The sequence below is a fragment of the Spea bombifrons genome, chromosome 4 (assembly GCF_027358695.1).
Source record: "Spea bombifrons isolate aSpeBom1 chromosome 4, aSpeBom1.2.pri, whole genome shotgun sequence".
Classification (NCBI taxonomy): Eukaryota; Metazoa; Chordata; class Amphibia; order Anura; family Pelobatidae; genus Spea; species Spea bombifrons.
The window spans coordinates 102,836,155-102,857,748 of NC_071090.1; the positions used below are offsets into that span (position 1 = coordinate 102,836,155).

Sequence of the window (21,594 nt, forward strand, 5' to 3'; positions counted from 1 at the left end):
AAATTACCCTGGTATTCTGTTATTCCCGTGAGATATCATAAAGCATCCAGGTTACTGCATGGAGATTTTATTGGGAAGGTCCTGTGAATGTTAGGATTAATAGGAGATGCCACCATTAAGACATCATTTAGAAGCTCAAGAGCTAAAAGGCTGAAGGTCCAGGGGATCCTCCATTTGTCACTGAAGAAACAGGAGCTAAAGCAAAGAGTGAAAAAAACAAGAATATACTCTTAATAATGGTGTTCATTATGCTCCATTTTCCATGTACCTTGAGGTTGAGCTCTTGTGTCCTGCGGTTTCTCACCTGTCTTGCTCTGAATGTACCACAGCCCCGCAGTCAGCATCACCCCGATGACAAACGAACAGACTGTTACACCGACGACTGCTTCCATTCCTACCCCTTGTGGTCCTAGCTCTGAAACATGAACAAGCTGCCATACTGCTCTTGGTGAGCTTGGACAAAAGAGTTCATTGAGGGTCGTGCTCACCTATGCGTGCAGGCGAAGGAGGGAGACGAGAGTTCCTGTGGCCTATGGGAGAAAAGAATATGCAGATTATAATGGTTTTCCCAGGACAGCCCCTGATTAAGTGTATTTAAATCAAAATATTTCAAATGTCAAAAATACATATAGCGTAGTCAATACCATTATAAAAATGTCCTCCAAAACATTTTTTTTTACCGGTAATTGAATTGCCAATATATTGGTAATACAGGATGGTGATGATGGAATACAATAATGCTGTAGGAATGAATAAATATTAATAATCATTCAAGCCCTTATGGGACATTATCAGGATTACTCACCAATCCTGGGGTGAAGAATTGAGTGGGATGAAGTTGAAATAGTGACCATCAGTGGCTGGGTGACAGTGCGGACAAACGGTGACCGCGGAAAAGGTGGAGGAGGGGAGAAGCTGACGCAGGAGTCATCAAACATGGGGCACTGGGTATAGGAGACAACAGACAGGGTGTGAGCTGTATAGTACTTGATGGTTCTAGGATTTTAGGTGTACAAACAGCAAATAGCTGGGGGTTAGGTAAACGGGAAAATGCATAAGAAGTGATTGTTCAACAAAGCTGTCTAAGGGAAATTCAAACGCAGAAGACATTGGTTGTACCTTGAGTATGGTAGAAGCTCCTGTGCGCTTTAACCCATGACAGAGCACAGAGTCCTCGAGGCACAGCTCTATCTGACAGTGAAGGAATTGGATGGAGTTGTTGTAATAGGGACCAAGTTGAAAACTGAAGCTCCTTGTGGGAAAATCCCTGGTGCAGGGTGAGGGTGGGATCATTTGGAGGGACACGCCCACTTCCACTGGGCACCCACCCACGAGCAGCGGGATATGAGAGTTATTGAATGGGTCAGAAGAAGGGGAGAGGGAACAGAGAGACAAGGAAAAACCAAGTGGGAAAGACACTGATGGGAGAGACGCCTGCGGAGAATTTGAGAATAAAAAAGTTAACAAAAAATAAGCTTAAAAGAGGGAAACTAAACAATAAAAATTACCCAGAGATGACAAAGAGAAGCAGGAATAAGGAGGGTAAAATGGATAACAGGGTAAGAACATTGAGAGAAGGTGAAAGTTGAGAATATTCCCTGACCTCAACTTGTACTCTGCTCCCTACGCTGACACTGCACACACCTCCGCGATCACACCGAACCTCGGGGCCACCGATCTGCAAGCGAGCCACTCCGGCGGCCCTAAGAGAGCGCTCCAAGACTATGTGAGAAATACAGGGAGGCTCCATGTACAGGAAACAAACAAATACAGGTACCATTATTACATACAGCAAGAGAGAAGAAGTCAAGTTGATGGAAAATGTTGCACAACTGTTCTACATTGTTAACTTTTACCCCATTCCATGGGGCCTGATTCTTGGCAGGGCTGCAGGTTCTGTGGTAGCATGTCGGAGGCAAAACCCTCCAAGGGGTGCAAGTTTAGGACATTTCCCAAAAACAGGCTGAATAAAAATTCATCTGAATGCAAAAGGGTTTTACTGTATCTGCCATAATTGTATAGATAGGTAGCTCTTAACCTTATTTTTCTTAATGACAGACCAGCCCAAGACAGCCTTTGTTGGGTGGAGAGGAGTAGAAGTGGGCGTGGCCAAAAACAACTCCTCGGGGGAAGTAACTGACACAGAGGCTCTGGATTAAACCTGGAGGTATGCTCAGTGAGGACTGAATCCAGTTGTTGTTAACACCAGGCAAAAGCTAAGTTGACCTCTGTTCTAGTGCAGGTCATGATAAATGGCATGAAATACAAAAGTAGCCTACACCAGAACCAAAATGGTCTTATTTCTTACAAACTGCCAGACCTCCAGTCCTTCACCGGTTGGAAAACCTCTTCCCTGGTGACCTGTTACCTACTAAGCATCTGAACAGGAATCCCACTAAATTTATAATCTCACTCTTATCCAACTTCAAATTTACAGGACTTACCTTGGGCCCCCATGGAGTGCCATCCTTTTTATTACGGTTGCATGTGGCAGGTAACGTAGCTGTGGATGGTTTTTGCGGGAGTCGGTCAGACAAGGTTTGGGAAACATCAAATCCGATCCAGGGTGGGGGTCCTGAAAATAGCAAAGAATCTAACAACCCATTCTACGGAATCCTGGCTTGTTGAGCTATGAGGCGTTGCAGAAGGCAGCATTCTATTCCCAAGCCAGGCTTTCACAACCAAGGGAATAGCAGTCCTCATCTCCCTGTTGCACAACAGCAGCTATGATCCTGAGCAATCATGTGGCCACCCAGTGGCCCCCTGAAACCACACATTCAGTTTATGCCACCAAAGCAACCACCCATTAACTGATTGTAAACACACACCTTGTTCCCATCTCAAGGACTGCCTATTATCAGAATCTAATGGCCCCCGTACCAGACAGAAGTGGGGATTAGCAGAACATTGCTTTCCCCCCCAGTGCCTGCCTACTGCAAGGTCAGAAACATGATATCAAGCTAAGTACATATAAAAAGCAGCATCTGACCATTCTTTTATTTACTCATTGCTGCTGTTACATCTCTTAATCATGTTGATAAAAAAAACCATTCGACTCGTATGCGACTACATTATCGTAAAGAATTGCAATTATCAATATCTTGATACTAAAGCAATGCTATCATTTTGTATGAATCATCCATCCAACCCATTGACCTATTTTGTGTAGAACAGCACTTCTGGAACTAAGGAGTGTAAAAAAAAAAAAATATGTAAAAGACTGAGTAGAAAAGCAGAGAACATATCCATAATCCTTCTCGTGCCGTGGGTCAGTAAAAACCCAGAAAGGGACAAGTTACTTGGAGTTTGTGAAAAACAATCACTTAAGTGTTATTGAACGTATTTATGGAAAATTATAAAACAGCATCGATGGAACAGTACGGATCACACTTGGTGCATTGGTTGACCAGCCAGTGGCACAGTAGATAGGACAGTAAGGAATACAGAATGGTTTATAACAGAAGTAGTAGAAAAGTATGGACCGGAGACCGCTGAACAGCGTCCATAGCTGAACTAGACATTTTCACATTCACACTTATGGGGTAAACCCATATCTTATGTACATACCCGTCATCACTGTGGAAGAAAGCAAAATGAAGACCAGGAACTGCATCTTGCCTACACATCCACAAAGAACGTTGGGATAAATATTCTTCTTGGAGGGGGGTAACTGTCTGGGCACTCACGATTCTCTGGCTCAGAGGTCTCTTGGATGCGTGAGGACGAAAAAAGTCAGCAAATTTTAAATAAAGCAACAGAAAATCCTAGGTTTTCTTACATTCAAACAGAAGCTGGATTGTATGTGGGGTGGAATCTGGGGAACATCTAGCATCCATCTACAGACATACCTGGTCTAGAAGAACTGTGTTATGAACATGTCAATGTCTTTTAATATAACAAGACTAGATGGAAAGTTCAAATTACAGAGGATTGCTTTAATCCCTCCTCTGGCGTCCAGGTCTGGAGCCTACGTAAGCCACAACAGGCAGTTTTATCTCTTGACCTCGACCCGGTCTTCAGGCAACTGTTACATCTATCTGAGCTGTGCACTTGCTTTGTTCGGTGATATGGTACAGACAGGAATACATTAAACCTATAATCATGCCTATTTATTTAATAGATCAGTGAAATAAGCCATACTTAATTGCTAAATTGCCCCAGTTGGCCAGGAACATTAGGTACGGGCGTATGTGCGTCTTACACCCGCTGCCATTGCCCGGATGGCTACACTAAGCTTAGTAGGACTTTTTCCAGCTGCTGCCTTTCCAATAAAGTAGACTAGACATTTGCGTGGACACTAAAAATGGTCAATAAAATACTATGTAAAATTATTCCCCGATATGACTTGGCCAGGTCACACAGATGACCATGTCTTTGGATAATGGGTGGCAGTTGGGATGGATGGCACCTATTGTGTAATACCCCCTAACTACCCTGTAGATTGTAAGCTCGCTTGAGCTGGGCCCTCCTCCCATGTTCCAGTAAGTCAAATTATGTTAAACACTACTTGTTATGTACTGTCAACCCATTGTACAGCGCTCCGAAATGTGATGGCGCTATATAAAACAATAATTAATAATTAAAATGTGCTACTCGTACAAGCATTATATCATTAACTAACTTCTGACTTGGGTCGTGACAAGGGCTTTAGACACTTCTCTGGTGCCTTCCCGATAAACACACAGACAGCCGAATGGGTATTCATCTTGTGGCCATTGGTTGTTTGGCTAACCCTCCCCTTCACTTCTATTGGCTAGTGTTCTCCATTGGACTATTTCCAAGTTTATATTTGCATGTTTTTTTTTAATAAAATGCCATTACAATATATAAATTCCATTAATTTTGTACAATAAATATGTTTTTTTTGCGTTGGTCCCTCCTACTATCAGTTTTAGTTGGGTTATAAAAGTTCTCGAAAGACCATCTTTACTTGGACGTATTTAATTTCTTCAGAAATCATGGCAACTCTGGGAATATAGACATCCGCATAGAATGCTCAGGAACCAATGGCCTCAAAGGGGTTCAGTGGTTCTTTATACCATTGCCAGGGCCAGACTGGCCTACTGTGAAAAAAATGATACTGCTTGGCTGTACCGGGGCCAATCTATGGCTTGTTGCTGGAGTCATGTAATATAAAATGACCCCCAAGAGTAGCAGCATCTTGATGGAGAACAAGAGGGGTTAGAACTGATTTCTATCACCCATAGATTAATCACGCTTTTTGTATGTGTCTGATCAAGACCTTAACATTCTGTTTACTACAGAAAGAAGGTTAAAAAAGAGGTCATGGAAATGTAGTGTGTGCGCGGCTGAGGTCTGTGATATATATGTCTGAGTATGCGTTGTAGTAGGTTTGGTGGGCTATGTGTGATTGAGAGGTCCTCAGCATCATTGTGGCTTCGGGTGGTCAGTGTGTTTGCACCAGTGTGGCAAAGCACGGCCTGTATAAGTGAGTCTTCTAAAATATTTTCGAACTGCAAAACATGCAACATACTCACATAAATTATCCAGAAGAGCCCACTGGTGTAGAGTGGCTAAGGTAGCAACTTGATCTTTACAACAGCCCCTGTAAGTCACAAAGAAGTGAGAAGCCCTCCTCCGGGAAGCAGTTTGGGGGATTTAAATGGGAAAGGAACAAAATACATTGTACATAGTACATTAGCGTTCTTTCTCCTCCAAAAATGAAAAGTGAGGGTAAGGGGTGGCCTATAGAAAAAAAAGTAACACTGCGGCAGGGTTCTCCTGGAGTCTCCTGGACAAAACGTGTTTACCCTTTCTGATCCTGTTGGGCTTCCGTAGAAAGAGAGCGAGAGGTGTCCACACGGCTGTGCCAAATCTAATCGGAAAGCACTACATTATTTTTGGAACCTACTTCACTGCTTAATGTTCCTTATCTGCCTTTTAGTTGCTGCATCTGTATTATTGGAGCCACCTTTGTGAGTGCATTTTCATTCTTTTTATTTTACTATCACATTGAAACGTATGTCCTGAAGAGACAGCACCAAGGAAGACACATTGGAAGTGACAGCCCAGAGAGAAAGAAATCTGCACGCTAAGAGGCAGAAGTAGACTGTGGCCTTGAAGCAAGGTCTGGACATGCAGATCTTGATCCAGTGGTCGTAAATCAAAGGGTGAAAGTGACACAGGTCATGCCTGAGCTTCATAAAAGATTGGAGGGCAGATCCTTCTCTAAAGAGGACCACATTCCTTGGATGGAATCCCCAAAAGTGAGCTCCCTAACTTATTTTGCTGGCATCATTTGTGATGCAAAACCAATCCATTCTTCCCAATACTCAGAGTCTTTACCATCATGTGAATGGTGACCTGGGGATCCTTTGATTGTGGATTGGGTGAGCCAAAGTGGATCTTAACTGGTGACAATGCTAGAGGAAATACTTCTGTTAACCCCTCCGGTGCCATTGGGCTCACCACAGAATGCCAGCGTCTGAGGACATGGTTCCTAAAAGAGACAAACATCCTGACATACAATTCTCAGTGTGAAAGCTGTGAATGATGAAACTAGGCTTGTGAGATCAGAGGATGCCACCAGAAAACAGGATCCAACTTGTTCTCTTGGGAAAGCTGGTTTAGAACAGAATTTATATTGGAATTTATAACCCAACAGAGGTAGATTACAAGTATAAGCAACAAATACCAATGCTTCATTGTCAGGCGAGGATGAGGGACTGTAATTAGGAAGTCTTAGATGTTATAGCATATAGAGGCACCCTTCTTCCCATCCGTGATGAGAGCCAGCTTTTGTGACGTGGAAGTGTGCATTGCGCAGTCTGCCGAGAGCACTCAGCCCCAGCTGTATTGCTGGCAAAATACAGAGCAAGGGTTAGGTATTTTCTCAAACTCTTCACCTCCATGGACAGGTTATTGCAAGAAGGACTAAAAATGTGTACATAATTAACAATAGCCTTGTTGATTGATACCCCAACAGTCTAGACTTTGGCAAAGTATGCCAAATGGGACAGTCATTGAAATTTAGTCTGTAATGCTGTTGAATGGAAAAGACCCAAAGTGTCTCCAACCAGCTGCCTTTGGGGGTCCACAAAAGTCATAAGCCTTGTGCCGAATACCTGAGCCTTGGAAGGAATACCTTCCTGTTTGCTTATCAAGGGCTTTGCAGGAAGCAACATTCTTGGAACAGACAGCTTTCCCAAAGGACATAGGACTAATCTGTATGAGTGCACTCTTAAAGAAACGCAATTAACAATCAAAATAAATATGAAATTATGAAAAAGCCTGTAGAAAACATAAAAGTCATTGCCTCAGATTCCAGGGTAATATCCAAATACAGTCACCACGATAATAGAACAATGAGCCATAAGGCGCTGGATCCCACTAACAAGACTGTTCATATGTAAAACTTCCAGCTCAATAATATAAAGTAACCCTTATGGGGATGTTGGGGGTAAGAAGGTCTTGTTATTAGTGGGGTACCACAGGGATCAGTACTAGGACCTGTACTTTTCAGTAGTGATATTATAAATGGACTTAACGGTAAGTTGTGTGTTTTTGTAGATACTATACTTTTGTGGATTCTGTTTCTTTATGGATCCTAGACAGAGCTCTCTTTTAAGCCAAATGGACTTATCGTGGAACTATATATGTGGCCTTTCAGCAGACTACATACTAAGGAGAGCTGAAATGTATGTTGACACCTACCTGAGTTAGCAGATTGCAGGAATAACCCTCCAGGGCACAATCCACGCAACATCCCTCGGTCACTAAAGGAAATTCCTCAGGGAATCACTTGAGTGGAGGCCGCCGAATAAAGGATTTACCTCTTTATTTCCTAGAAACTCCTGGGGTGGTGGCCATTTGCATCCACACTTCACAGGGGAAACTCCGGGTACCTTCTCCAGGAGTGATAGTGGCTCAGTGGCAAACCTAAGAGAACCTGAATGCATGAGGTGCGGACACCGAGTGGAGTTGGAGAGACAATGTTCAGAAGACATTATATTCTATAATTCTATTCTATTATATTCTGTGTTACACACACTCCTATCAGACACGCGGGAGATCAGATACATCCTGCTCTGTAGTCTGGGGATCTCCGTGTGCTGTTGGAACTTGAGGTTGAGGTTCTGTAGAGGCTGAGTGAGCACTAAAACAACGAGCAAGTTTTTTTTATGCAGATACAATCCACTCCCTATTACTCTGACAGTTAAAAGGTTTCCCTCTTTTTCTAATTTCTTTTTCTCTCCTTTCTCCTATTTTTGCTTCGTCTTGGCCTTTCTCCCTCGCTCTTTTCTCTTTCATCGTTTTTCTTATGTATATACACACTCTCCCCTCTTTTCGCTTTCATCATTCTTTCATTTCTCCTTTCTTGTTCCCAAAAACATCTTGCTGTCACTACACCACCAGGTGCAACCTGGATCCAGAAAACAGCTAAGCACAGGGTGGAAATCCTAAGGCTTCAAGGAAATGTTCCCTTGAAACAGGGAAGGACAGGGAAAAAGACTGAGGATATTGAGGTAGAAGCAGGCTAGCCTGGTGCGCACAGGGACAATTGCAACCTTAATGGATTTTTGACTGGCCCAGGGAGGCAGGAACACAGCAGGGTCATATAATGCACACATGACCCTGGGTTAAGAGAAAGGGACCTCGCGTGAGCTGCCAGAAAGCTGCTTGCTAGGGATGAGAGAGTGAAAGAGCATGTATGTATAAGTGTGTGTGTGATGGCATGTCAGTGTAAGTGTGAGCATTTATGTGTGACAACATTTGTGCAAGTGTGTGTCAACGTACATGTGAGTTACCGGGGGGAGGGTACAGAAAACTCCTCCACCCCCCTCTATTAAACTCTTACAGCATACTATATTAAGTTTTTTACGATCTGTTTGACAACCATGATACCTCCTTTTAATTTTTAACGTATTCACACAAATTACCGTAGATATTGGGTTTTCGAGTACAGATAGGGCTTTTCTTTTGGAATCACATTTGGGTGAATGGGCCAACATTTAGGATTAAAAATACAAATAAAAATCCCCAAAATTTTCCTGTGATAATCTGCACCAAATTATGAAGCTGATATCAATATCTCAACCCCCTCTACATCAAGCGTCTTGATTTTGGAAATATAAATATAATATATAGAATCCCCTTACATTTGCGGCCTTGTATTTTTTTGCCAGTATGCTTGTTTTTTTATTTTTAATAGCAAACATAATCCATGAATAACCCGTAAAGCTATATATATTTCTGAAAAGTAGACAACCCAGACATGTTCACTAGGATCATCAGGACCCTTAGCATAGATCACATGTAGTGCATTTCTTTAAATGGTTTTTGGAACAGGGTGCGCTGCATCACAGGCTCCTCTCGATAAGCCTGTCCCTTCTCCTGCGACCCACAGCATTTTTAATACACATCATGAAGAGTGGTAGCAGTTTTTATTTTAAACGTGGCTCTTCCACGGAGGAGCCAGCCAGACACCATGCAACAGGAATAGTATATAGGATATACTGAAGCACAAGGGCAAGAACTGGGGGGGAAAAAACCCACACTCACGCACATACATACATACATACTACCACACGGAATAGCAGTGTCCGCTGCTTCGTGGCAGTAATATAATTAGACATAAAAAAAGAAACAATGGGAACCCTTTCTGTAATTCCACCATAACTTTGGTACAGTCATATTAAGACCCTCCTATCCCCAGCCACCCGCTCAGGAGGGTAGTCACATATTCATGACATCAACGGATAATGCATTAAAACTGCATCTATAGGCCCATTTGTGTACGGTCCTTCTGACTAGCAGAATATCACTGCTAATACCTCCCTGCATTAGACATTTGGAGCAATACACCTTTCATAGTTTTACCAACATTTCTGTAGCCATCCCTCTCCCACATGCATTTGCCTTTTTTGTTGCACCACTTGCACATGCGCGTTTCCATCTCGTACATCCTAGCGTCACATAACATGGCTGTAGCCGCCTGAATTTAGTCTCTGTGGAGTTATGAAGGAGTCCATACAAAGGTCACACGGGTTTAAGTCATCTGCTACTGCCTTCACCGTACTTGTAGTTTTTGTTGTAGGATCTCCAGCTATAGATCATGTTTGACACAGCCCTTCCAAACTCAGTTGAAGCATGAAGAGGGGAAAGAAAAGAAAAAAAACATCTCGACTTGGGCCCCTATCAACTTTGCGATCCAAGAAGCTTGATAGGCTGAGTCCGGCACCCAGCGTGAGATGCTGTTGTAGGTCAAAATGACAGCAGCCTCCTATTCCAACCATGGGACCCAAGCCAAGGTCTCTAGGTGAATGCTTCACCCTACACATCCAGAACCAACTTTCACAATCTCCCACACAAGAATGCAATCCCAGCCCCCCGTTTTTGCTCCATACCAAACATTAAAACATTTCGTGCAATTTTAATCCCATAGCAGTATGCTTTCAGCTCGTTCTCCAATCCCTGAGAGCAGCAATATTACCACATACTTAGGCCTGTTCTTTATCCTGGGCAAACTTCGCCTGCTACACAAGTAACTAGAGCAAGAGGGTGCCGTCACCCAAACAGCGATGCCCAATGAGAAGCACAGTGGTGTTCTAGCGCCAAAGGTAATCTGCATAAAGTGTGCATGTATATATGTATTCAGTGGAGGATTCATAAGAAGGCTCCATCTCTACCAATAGAAGCTCGGAGACAATATCTCTTCTGTCAGAAGATGCTTGATGGAATCCAGAGGTTCTCGGGTGAAGATCCTCAGACACAAAACCATTTAATGAGAAAAACCGTCTCCGAAAGCATGCCAGCCAAATAACCATATACCCAGTACCTTGGTCATCGGGAGGTGCTGGTGTGATGGGGAAAAGTAATTAAAATGACACTAGAGAAGCCCATACAATAAGTTGAAATAGTTTCTGATGGATGACTTAAATACCTGACACATTCACCCTAAAGTAGTCCATAATTACTTAGGGACTTCTTATGTGGTTTAGCGATTCACATAAATAAATTTAGAGTCAAAGCCAACACAAAAATGCATGGCTTTCAAGGCATATCGAGAGGCAAAGAGGAACCTCCGACACACACAACGAGAAATATTTCCCAGTGGGACAAACACACCGCATAATGGGAAAGAAGGTCATTCTGTTGTAATGTTCCGGAACTGTGGTTGTTTTCATTTTGAACAGCAGACGGGGCTTTGAATGAAACCTCGATCTCCGACGCAGAATCCGTGTCCATAGGAGGAAGGGATGGGTGAATAATGTCTCATTATAGCGGCCAAGTAAAATATAGGGAGGGGGTTACCTATATCTCATCAAAGCTAGAATCAGCACAAGGTGACGTAAAAATTCCAACTGAATAACTGGTGCAAAAAATGTTTATGAATGTTCTTTAAATACCACATAATAGAAGATCGTCCCCCTTTCGAGTCAAAGCCAAGCATCCAAATGAAAGCGGGGAGGGGCGTTCCTCCCCTCCCACGCTGGATGCTACCTGCTGAAGAAGGGCAGGTTTTGGGGGCTCAGGAGAGTGCTGCTTCTTGGAGACTCTGTCTGAGCCATGACATCCTGAAACCACGAGGCCACATCTACCACCTGTACTTCATACTGACGAATAAATGGGTGCTCCTAGGAGAAAAAAAACAAACAAAAAAAAGACACATTAGCATAAAACCGAGAGCTCGTACACTCAGGAATATGATAATAGATAAGAGATAATAGGGTGAATTATGAATATTTTTTTAAATTGTTGGCATCAGTTAAAATGTTCAATGTTTTTGACCAACTGCCAAACTTACCAGCAGCTTATTATACTTTGGCCTCTTTCTGTGATCTTTAGTGAGACTGCAAACAAATCAGAGAGCAAATACACATAATTAACATTTATGACAAGGCATGTATGCATCAAGGGCTTTACAAAAGGTCTACGAGACAGAACAATCATCAATTATGATATTTAAGTTATCAAGACCATGGCGGATTCCAGTCCTTGAGGTTATATTATAGAAGGAAGGCTTAGACTGCATTAACAAACTGTTCTTAGGGAAGGACACCCTGTCTTTCATTTAGGATCCCTAGAAAGAAGAGAACACTTAAATATTTCGGCCAGTTCCTTTTTGGAGGACTTTCATCAGCCTGCTTGTGAATGGGACAATAATATAATATGCGACACTTCAGAAAAAAGTAACACATGCAGGTTTTATGTTCTGTGAGAATGGGCAGCCAAGTCATAAAAACACATATTGTACCAAATCTGCAGAGACAAGTCTCTGTCACGCATCCATTTGTCTTGTCTTTTAGTGCAGAAATAATACACGGTGAAACGCCAATATGCTCTTGATTTTGATGAAATCGTTTTATGGAACATTTTAATCCCCCCCCAAAAAAAAATATTCTGTGTTTGGGGATCTGTATATTAATACCATCAAATATTCCTTCAGTTTTATGTAGACTCTTTACCCAGCCACAATGGATAGTGTATTCGAGGCACACGTACATATGAACCTAACACCTGTGTGTACATGGCCACAGACAGCCATGGCTGCCGTCTGATAAATGTCATCTTGATAACACGAGAGATGGAGACAGTTAAAAAATAAATAAATAATTTAAAAAAAAAAAAAATTAATCGAGCTCTGGCACTTTACTCAATGAGTCACGTAATCCACTCTCCTGAAGGTTTAATCATATAAGAATACAGAAATTATATCACTAAAGAATTATTTCTAGGAAGGGTTCGGGCATTTAGTAGTACCAGGAAAGATGTTTCTACAAACGTGTTCAGCAAAGCAGAGCAGGTGGAACAATATTGGTAAGATCGGTAAGACATTTGAGGCCAGAACCTAACCTTTTTAAAAGGCACACACTCACCCCACGACAATATGGACTCTTTCTATTGCGTTCAAATACATAATATGTACGTTTTAATGCTACTCAGATGAAAGCATGTAGGCTTCATTAGGAAAAAAGGAAATGTGCCTTTAAGAACTACTTACCAGTCCTTGACAAAAGACTGGAATAAAGAAGAGAAGCCCATGTTATGGGGGAGAACAGGAGGCTCTTCTTGGAGGACTTTGGTGAGAACCTCAAAGTCTGTTTTACAGTTCTTGTAGGGAAACTGCCCTGTTGCCAGCTCCACCTGACACGAGAAAACAGGAAAAAAATAAAAATAAAGGGAGGGACATATGTGGAACACAAACAAATGAAAGTACTGGGAACTATTAGGAGGTAGAGGGTGGGGAAACAACATGGACAATGTTGTGATGGTGACCGTATAGGAACACTTTTCTATCACATGGAATGAAAGTAGTAGCAGCTCACCAGCGAGATTCCCAGACTCCACACATCAGCTCGGATGTCGTAATCTGGCTTGGTCGGATCTGGAGGATCAATTCGCTCCGGCTGAGGAGAGACGAAGGGCAGATATCTAACAGAATTCTAAATGGGATAACTAGTAATTTGTTTCTTTAACTACAATCTCTCCACGCAGAGGACGCCAAATTATGGGTCTGGGTTAAAGGAGATTTATTTAGGCTTAACTAAACCTGTCAAAAGCCAACACACCATCCCATCCTCGCACAATCTTAGATGCTGTATAAATTTCCCATCTTTTTATCTTAACCTGTTTTACAAGGTGTGTGTAACCTAAACATTGTGGTTATGTAAATATCTAGAAAAACATCTCCCAATGCATTTTCTTACCGCCATGTATGCAGCACAACCGGCACTCCTGGTTTTGGCCTTTGAATCTACAAGACGGCCACTGATGCCAAAGTCGCACAGTTTGATTTGCCCGTTGGCATCCAGCAGGATATTAGAAGGCTTCACATCTCTGTGAATAACGCCATGCTTCTCCTTCAGATAATACAGCGCGTTCACTATCTAAAAGAAACGGAGAAAACACCTTTGCAAGATCCACAAGGGATAAAAGTCCTCATCTTTGGAATATGACGCACCTCCTGTGTAACACCGGATCCCCCTTTTAGCAGCTTTTAAAAACATTTTGTAAAAGGTCACAGCAAAAGACAAAGGGCCTACCCAACAGACCTGCTGTGTATGATTCACTCACATTACCCACACACCTTAGGGAGAAAAAACCCCATGTAATATTACAGTCATGTGTAGAAGGAGTTAAAGCGGATTGGCCTTGCTTAGGAACATTTGTCCTGTGTTAGATTTATCACGCTCACTGGGAAGACACGCGACGGCAACCTAAATGCTATAGAACGCTACTTACAACCCTATGGAAATTGGGCAATATACATTCAAAGACCGCATCCAAGGCATTTGTAAAAATAGGCTGAAGTTTACAAAACTAGTCAGTTGTAAACATATGAGAACACTTGTAGTAAAACAGTTGTCTGCGGCATTTCAGTCGCATCTCTGCTCATTCCCAATGTAACCCTGCGTGTGTTAGCCTTTCACCGGCTTCATCGCAGTATTAAACCCTCCATTTCCCTAGAATATGTCTCATGAAACCAAAAATCTTGTCCTCGTTGCCCTTGCTTTCAGTCTCTTCCATCAAATACACTTCATAACACACTCCAATCAAGGCATCTTCTCTCCACTTACTGCCACAGTCATTTTTCCCAGGATGCTTTCTGGGATGGGCCCCTGAATCCTTTTCTTCAGCTTTTCTGCACAAGTCCCCATGAGCTCCATCGCGATGAACACGTCTGTCTACAAAGCGAGGTAGAGAGAAGGGTCACAGTTTGGTTGAAGGACAGCACTGAATGACAGTATACTGACCCAAGGAGTAAGGACATGAGCACCAAGAACTTACATTGGTGATGAAGGTGCCAAAACACTGCACAATGTAAGGACAGTCATGACTCTTCAACACAACGTCCAAATCCATCAGGATTCTTTTGTTCTCCTCCTTGTTACCCGAGCGGCGCATTTGCTGCACAACACAAAGATAGCTGTTAGAACATAACCCGCCAAGGCCCAGCCACATGCATATAGTGCAGCAATAATACATTTACCTAAATATTCAATGGAATCCATTGAACATACAATATAAAAGATTTCACAGGCAGAAGATCACAAAGAGAGAGAAGCCCAAAGCGAAAAAAACAACTCTTAATTACAAGGGAATAAGCTACTGATGGGAAAAAAGTGTGAATTTGTATATTTTTAATATGAAAATGTACAGAACACAGCGGCTACCTTACCTTCACAGCGATGACATGTCCGGTCTTTTTAAACCTCATCTTCCAAACCTGTCCGCATGTTCCACTTCCAATCTCCCCCAAATTCTCCAGGTCGTTAATATCTGCCTGGTACTTCTGTAACAGAGGCCAGAAGAAGCTGACATGGTGTGACCCAGTAGCACCAAGAAGTATGGCTATGCTTCCCTTTTTATACCAGGAATCCCCCACGTTTACTGCTTCTATTGCACATGACGGAGAAGATGCATTTCTATCAACTTATATATCACTGCTCCCAACCCCAGTCCTCGAGACACACCAACAGCATGCGCGTTATCATACTGTAATCCAAAGGGAAGAGTCAACAAACCTGGACTGTTGGTGGGTCTTAAGGACTGGGGTTGGAGCCACTACAAGACGACTCACCCTGTAACTGCCCTTAACACATCGCCGCTCTACTACAGGACCCCTACCCTGATAACTATATATAAAACTTTTTTCTGCAAGCCCTCTTAGACAGCTAAATCACTAAGAAAACGTAACGTCCCACACTGAGACCAGAAACAACCATGGAGAACATGGTTTATTACCGAAAAGCAGTTAATAGACATCAAAAGAATGACAGTATATACTTTTGTTTTTTGCTGAAGCTGGCAGTCTGTAATAAGTACTCTTCCTTACTGATCCATGTGCAGGAAATTAATTTGTACCGTATATAAATGATTCCAACCCAATGGTGACATACCTGCCCCCCAATGAGGAGATAACCTGTCTGTTTGATGATTTCTTGAAGTTTCTGGTCAATTTCAATGCTGGAAGAAAGTTGGAGATCACAGTAAAAACTGTAAAGCCTCACATCGCTTAATATCGCTTTTACCCATCAATTTGCTTTTGACTTGCTGAAGTTGATATTTAATATGAAACATTAGTCCAATAAAAGGGATTATTTTATATCGCTATTTCTTTACATCCATGTCTCGCTGTTTGTAGCACACAAGGACAGGAGTGAAAAGCACTGAGAGTGCGCATGCGCAGACACCTGACGCTCCTCTCTGAATGGGTTCATTTACCGTACCTGTGAAGTCAGAAACCCATATGGTCACTACTTCATTGAGGCACAGGGGCTGCGCTTGCCCTTTAACTACCGTATTTATCGGCGTATAACACGCACTTTTTAAACCTAAATACGAAGCTGAAACCCTACCTGCGTGTTATACGCCGATAAATCCTAGAGCTGCACGATTTGCAGCGACGCCTCCCTCACTTCCGGTCCTGGGGAGGGTGCGTGTTATACGCCGGTGCGTGTTATACGCCGGCAAGTACGGTATATCAAGGAAAGAAAAGCAGCTCCTGGCTGCAAACATTGTACGTTAAAGGTGCACAAAGTTAAAAACCTCCATGAATCTGTACATTTATAGCCCGGGATTCAGCTCATTTATTTACATGGCACCATCATCTTGAGCTCGTTGGGTTGGAGTTACGACAACATGCAACACATTTAACGCAATGATTAGAAACGAACGATGGCAGCAGACAGTTTGATTCTCTCACCTTTCCAGGCTTCGCTGTGTAAGGTAGTTGGGCTGGGGCAGGGTCAGCATAGTCCTCGGGCGGACAGGCACTGCGGTGTTATGGTGCGGAGAAGTGTCTGACCGAGGAGCTCCATCGCTGGCAAGAGGAAGCTGTAAGGCTGCATAAAAAAGGAAACAAAAAGAACAAAAAAAGAAGGGAAACGGTGGTGCGTAGAAGAGGTGGAAAGGTATCCCGAGGAAGCATTCGAGCCCTGGCCAGATTTATAAAGCTCATCCACTCTTTCGCATTCCACCTATTTTTATGGATATGACCACATTCAAGTGATCTTTTCGGTGCCATCATACTTACATTAATTCATTCAACATCGTGTTATGTGTGTAACGTCAAACATTCTCTTATATCCACGAGTTACCTCTCTAGTGCTTTAGACACTTTCCGGAGCGTAACCAAACAGCGACTGCCACCCACTTCGCACCTTCTGCTTCCCCTCCCACACAACGATTCCCAGCGACACACATCACACCTTCCCATATGCGCTTTCCCTCGTGTTAGGTCCTTCTGAGCTCATGCTCCGTACAAAGCCTACATGCCAAGTCCACGCTGCATGCAACATTCCCCAATCCATGCGCGGAGACGGAGGAGAGGTGGGAGAGCGATGCCAAGCATGAGACAGCAGAGGGGAAAACGAATACTGGAAATACACGGCGAGGTGGGCAGAGAGGAGACAGAGAGAAGCGGCAGCTGTGTGTTAATGGTGTGACAGGGCCAAGTAGGGGGTATTTAGCTGGGTCAGGAGCAGCTGAGAGGGGATAACGGGGGTCCTGTACCTGCTCGCTGGGATGGAGCGGGCGTGGGGCTTAGAGTGATGAGAATAACTGGGGAAGAAATAGGGGAAAAAAATCAACATAAAATACAGATCAACCCAGAATATAAGAGGAGTCCAAGGTGGGGAGTGACAAATAACTGGGGGGGGGGCAAAGGAGAAATTTAATACTGAGAGACAAGGTGCTGACAAAGAAAAAAAAAAAAAAGGAAGAACGAATGAAAGACAGAGAGAATGGGAACAATGGAGGGGAAAACAAAAACAGGAATAATTTGACCCGTTTCTGATCAAGTGATGGTCTATAAACAAACACTTTCCTCCATACAAGACCTGGGTGCACTCGCCCTACAACAAATAGGAACTCATTGCTACTCCTTATATGAAACCGTAAGCATTTAGCCATAGGGTCGCTTTTCAGCTCATACAACCATGATCTTCCGCAAGGAAAAACCTCTCAGCTGTCCGTTAGCTCTGCCCTCCATACACAAGTCCTGCCTCACCACCTATCACGCCACATCAGTAACCATACGTCCCAATCTCCTGAACCCTACAGCCATTCTACCTCTGTGTCTTGTCACTACATGATCTTCATTCCACGACACGAGCTTGGATTCTGCATTCCTGTCATTCAGAAACACGGAATTTGTCCAACCCTTTTGAACAGTTTGACAACGAGCCTCACTCAACAGCAAGCTCTCCATCGGAGATTTAGGAAGCTTCAAAGCTTTACTCAACGAAAGGCTTACTGCTAACAAGAGGGCTGCTTTACTTCTTAGGCCGTGTTCACAATTATTAATGTTGAACCCTCGATGATTGGGATTTAGCAGTGTGAATGGTAATTGGTAGTGCCACTGAGTTGGCGTTGCATCATATGAAGGTAAATACATGCTATGCCATGTAAAACCAAGTTCTGTAGGCCAATGCCATGGTCTCAACCTTACCTTCTGGACCAACTAATTTAAACATCTTATTCAGACACCTGAATTAACTGCTCTGCTCTACTTTGTAAAAGCTATCTTACACTTCCAGCTTTACTCTGCCCCATGGTATCCACGCCAACACCTGATGTAACCCACCACACTCCGATCATCTAACTCCCAAATCCCACCTTCTTCTGCAAATAACTCAGAGCATCAGGTCCACACTGTGGGGATCCCCTGCAAGTTGCCCTTGGTCCTCAGTCTGGCCAACTGCAACACAAGAGTCGCCTCTCTGACTCGGAGAGAGGGGGTTTTATCATTTAACCCTGTTTGTATAAGAATGGAAATGTATAAACTTGTTGATACCTCAACGTCGAATGAAGGGCCAACTTAGTGGAGTTTCACCTGCAAGAAGGGTTGTGTTGGCTTGAAGCGCATGAGATGACATTGAGGAAATCTCACTTTTCAACTATATATTTCACAAGCCCACCTCGGTCCATCAGGAGAAGCTCACATCGCATCATCTCAATCCAACACTTAAAGCCTCTGTCAACATTTTTCCATCCCATTAAGGCCATCTGATTTCTCCCCAAAACCACTTGCCCTAAGATTCAGCACCTTGTATATATAACAGAGGGGTAACAAGACGAGGCTCCACGAGAACTTGGCGGAGCTCAAGACGAGCGGGGTCCACATAACGACGGTTGTGAAGCCATCTGCTGACTACCAAATCCAAGACGAACCTTTCCAACCGAGATTCAATAGGCTTCAGTAAGGAAGCGCGTCATCCCGACCAATCAAAATCCACAAACCTTTTCATGAAAAGAATTGCACACGTTTAAAGTAATCCCCGGCATCCTAATGCTGCCGTTCCTCCATCGATGGACTCGTACTCCTTCTATGCTCCTCTTCGTAAACTCCCAGTGCCTCTCCCACAAAATATTCCCCCAAGGGCACTTTTTTTTTTTCTCTGCTGACCCCGCCACCGTGGATCTGCCTTTGTGTCTATATACCTGCATCTCTAACCCCTTGCAGTGCAAATACATTAAAACGTATTGCAATTATCAGCCCTGAAAGGGGTTAATTCATCATTTACCCCGTGTGCCCCTGCTATCACCCCTCTCTTATCATGGCTCTCGCCCCCCCGGTATAAGCACCGTTAAGGTTCACCATTCGCCGTCATTTAATGCAGCGTTCCATTAACGCCACTCTCTTCTCTCCCCTGCAAACCGGCACAGGCAGCTTCCAGTGCTTCCCCTCCCCCACCATCTATGTGTCTCTTGCTCGGGCCCTATATGCCCGTCTCCCTACTACCCCCTTTCTTGTGGCGCGTTAGGATCCTTACTGGGCCTGGGCCTTTGCGGGCTGATCTCCAGCTCGATTCTCCTCCGCGCCTCCCTGTTCTCCTGTTTAAGTTTAGCCTCCAGACGGGAGAGTTTCTGTTCGAGAGAGGACGCCGCCATCTTCCCTCCGCGCACTAATAATAAACAAACAGCATAGTGCGCACGCGCGGACGGAGGCTGACAGCTGTTACTGCGCACGCGTACGAGGGTGAGCTTGACAGCTGAGACCGCGCGCGCCTTACGCGAATTGCTGCCAGGCGCGTGCGCGAAAGAACCCAACAGCCCGTAGAGGGGGGGCAGCGACGCTCGGTAATGGAACTCATTGAGGCTCCAGTGCGCATGCGTACCTGCAAGAGACGGCGCGTGTCTGGAGTCGTCCTGCTGTAAACGGCACCCCTTAAAGGGACAGTCTACTGCTTCACCGAATATAAATGCATATTATATCCATAATTGCATAATAATGCAAATAATTTAGAAGGTACTTTAATGCGCTTGGAGAAAAAGTAAAAACACATGTTTTTTTCCAGTGCATGGTAATGTCCCATATCTGCGTTCTAGGGAACCAATCACAGGGTAAGAAAGTGAATAAGTCTTCATGGACCCCCACCGTAAATCTTGTGCGAGCCGGCGTTAGTGCTGGCTGGAGGTAAGTACCTCGCGCATGCGCTCTCTACGGGGCAGAAGCTGAGGAATAGGTGGATGTGTGAAGAGAATTGTGAAGAATCCGTCGTGCGTTGACATGCAAAACAATGCATTAAAGCGAGCGCGTGTGAAGACTGGTGTGTTCCATGCAGCGCTTGTAAATGTGAACAACATCTAACAGGATCCTCAACAATCTTAAATGGGCGTCACGGCCCTGCCCAAAGTTTTTAAAATAAAGCATTAAAGGATCTGTTCACAGTCCCCGACAGCCCTTTTAAAGTCCCCGACAGCCCTTCCAAAGAAGAATGCTCATTAAAGTGCTCCGGTGACTACTTAAATATCCATTCTTCAGAAATGCTTTCTGCACATGCGACCCCGTCCTCGGAACGCTTGCCAAACCAGTGCTGGAGATGAGTTCGGCCGAACATATCTAATGCAAGTCAAATAGAAGGCAGAGAAGAAAAGGGGCAAATTTGGGCTGATTCTACATAATCCCTCCATGCATTTAAAAGGAGGACACCACAGAAATGTAAAGGGACCTCAGCTATGATGTTCTCTATTTTAGAGTTCTTGGCACTGGTTCCTGAAACAAACAAAGTCCCAGCTACAGATCCATTAACCTGGTTTAGTGAGCCGTTGAGTAATGGGATTCCGGTCTCTGTAGTTGAATATTCCATGGATTATTGCAATTTTTGTGATGTGTATAATTATAGAAAGAAAAGTGTGAAAAAAACAAAAAATATAATGTATATTCCCCGGCGGTATTTATTTTATTTATCAGTCACATGGAAACCTGTGTTGTTGAGCTATACCACAATATAACAAAATATATTTTTGATCAAATACGAACTGACGTAGTACAGTGAGGATACGGCTTCATGCTTTTGCAGGTAGTCACCCAAAAGCATAATCACCAGAGAACCGAAGAAGAACCTGAGAACCAACTTAAATCCTACAACTTTAAAGCAGGGGTGTCCAACATGCGGCCCTCCAGCTGCTGCAGGACTACATCTCCCATACTCCTCAGTCAGCCCCTTCGCTGAAAGAGCATTATGGGAGATGTAGTCCTGCAGCAGCTGGAGGGCCGCAGGTTGGACACCCCTGCTTTAAAGGATAGCCGGCTTTAAAACACATTAATAGCATTTATGGTAAGAATTTTAAAAGAAGAGGCATTTCTGCTCATTTAAGCAACTTATTCTGAGCAGGAAGTGCATT

The 21,594-nt window shown here is 43.6% G+C and overlaps 1 protein-coding gene across 2 annotated transcripts; it reads right to left on the minus strand.

The window, feature by feature from the left end:
• Nucleotides 1-9,387: 9,387 nt before the first annotated feature.
• On the minus strand, nt 9,388-19,870 carry MAP2K7 (mitogen-activated protein kinase kinase 7). 2 transcript variants are annotated; one of them, XM_053462185.1, is made up of 12 exons: nt 19,740-19,865; nt 17,479-17,526; nt 16,670-16,808; nt 15,864-15,930; nt 15,143-15,256; nt 14,752-14,871; nt 14,541-14,648; nt 13,671-13,850; nt 13,290-13,370; nt 12,965-13,107; nt 11,768-11,813; nt 9,388-11,597 (listed from the first exon to the last, which is right to left on the minus strand). In XM_053462185.1, exons 1-12 carry the CDS (start codon nt 19,855-19,857, stop codon nt 11,460-11,462), a joined length of 1,302 nt encoding a protein of 433 aa, XP_053318160.1. In that variant the 5' UTR covers nt 19,858-19,865; the 3' UTR covers nt 9,388-11,459. The 2 variants fall into 2 exon arrangements, with proteins under 2 accessions (XP_053318160.1, XP_053318161.1); XM_053462186.1 differs by lacking the exon at nt 17,479-17,526 and having other exon boundaries at nt 19,740-19,870.
• Between the last annotated feature and the right edge of the window lie 1,724 nt (nt 19,871-21,594).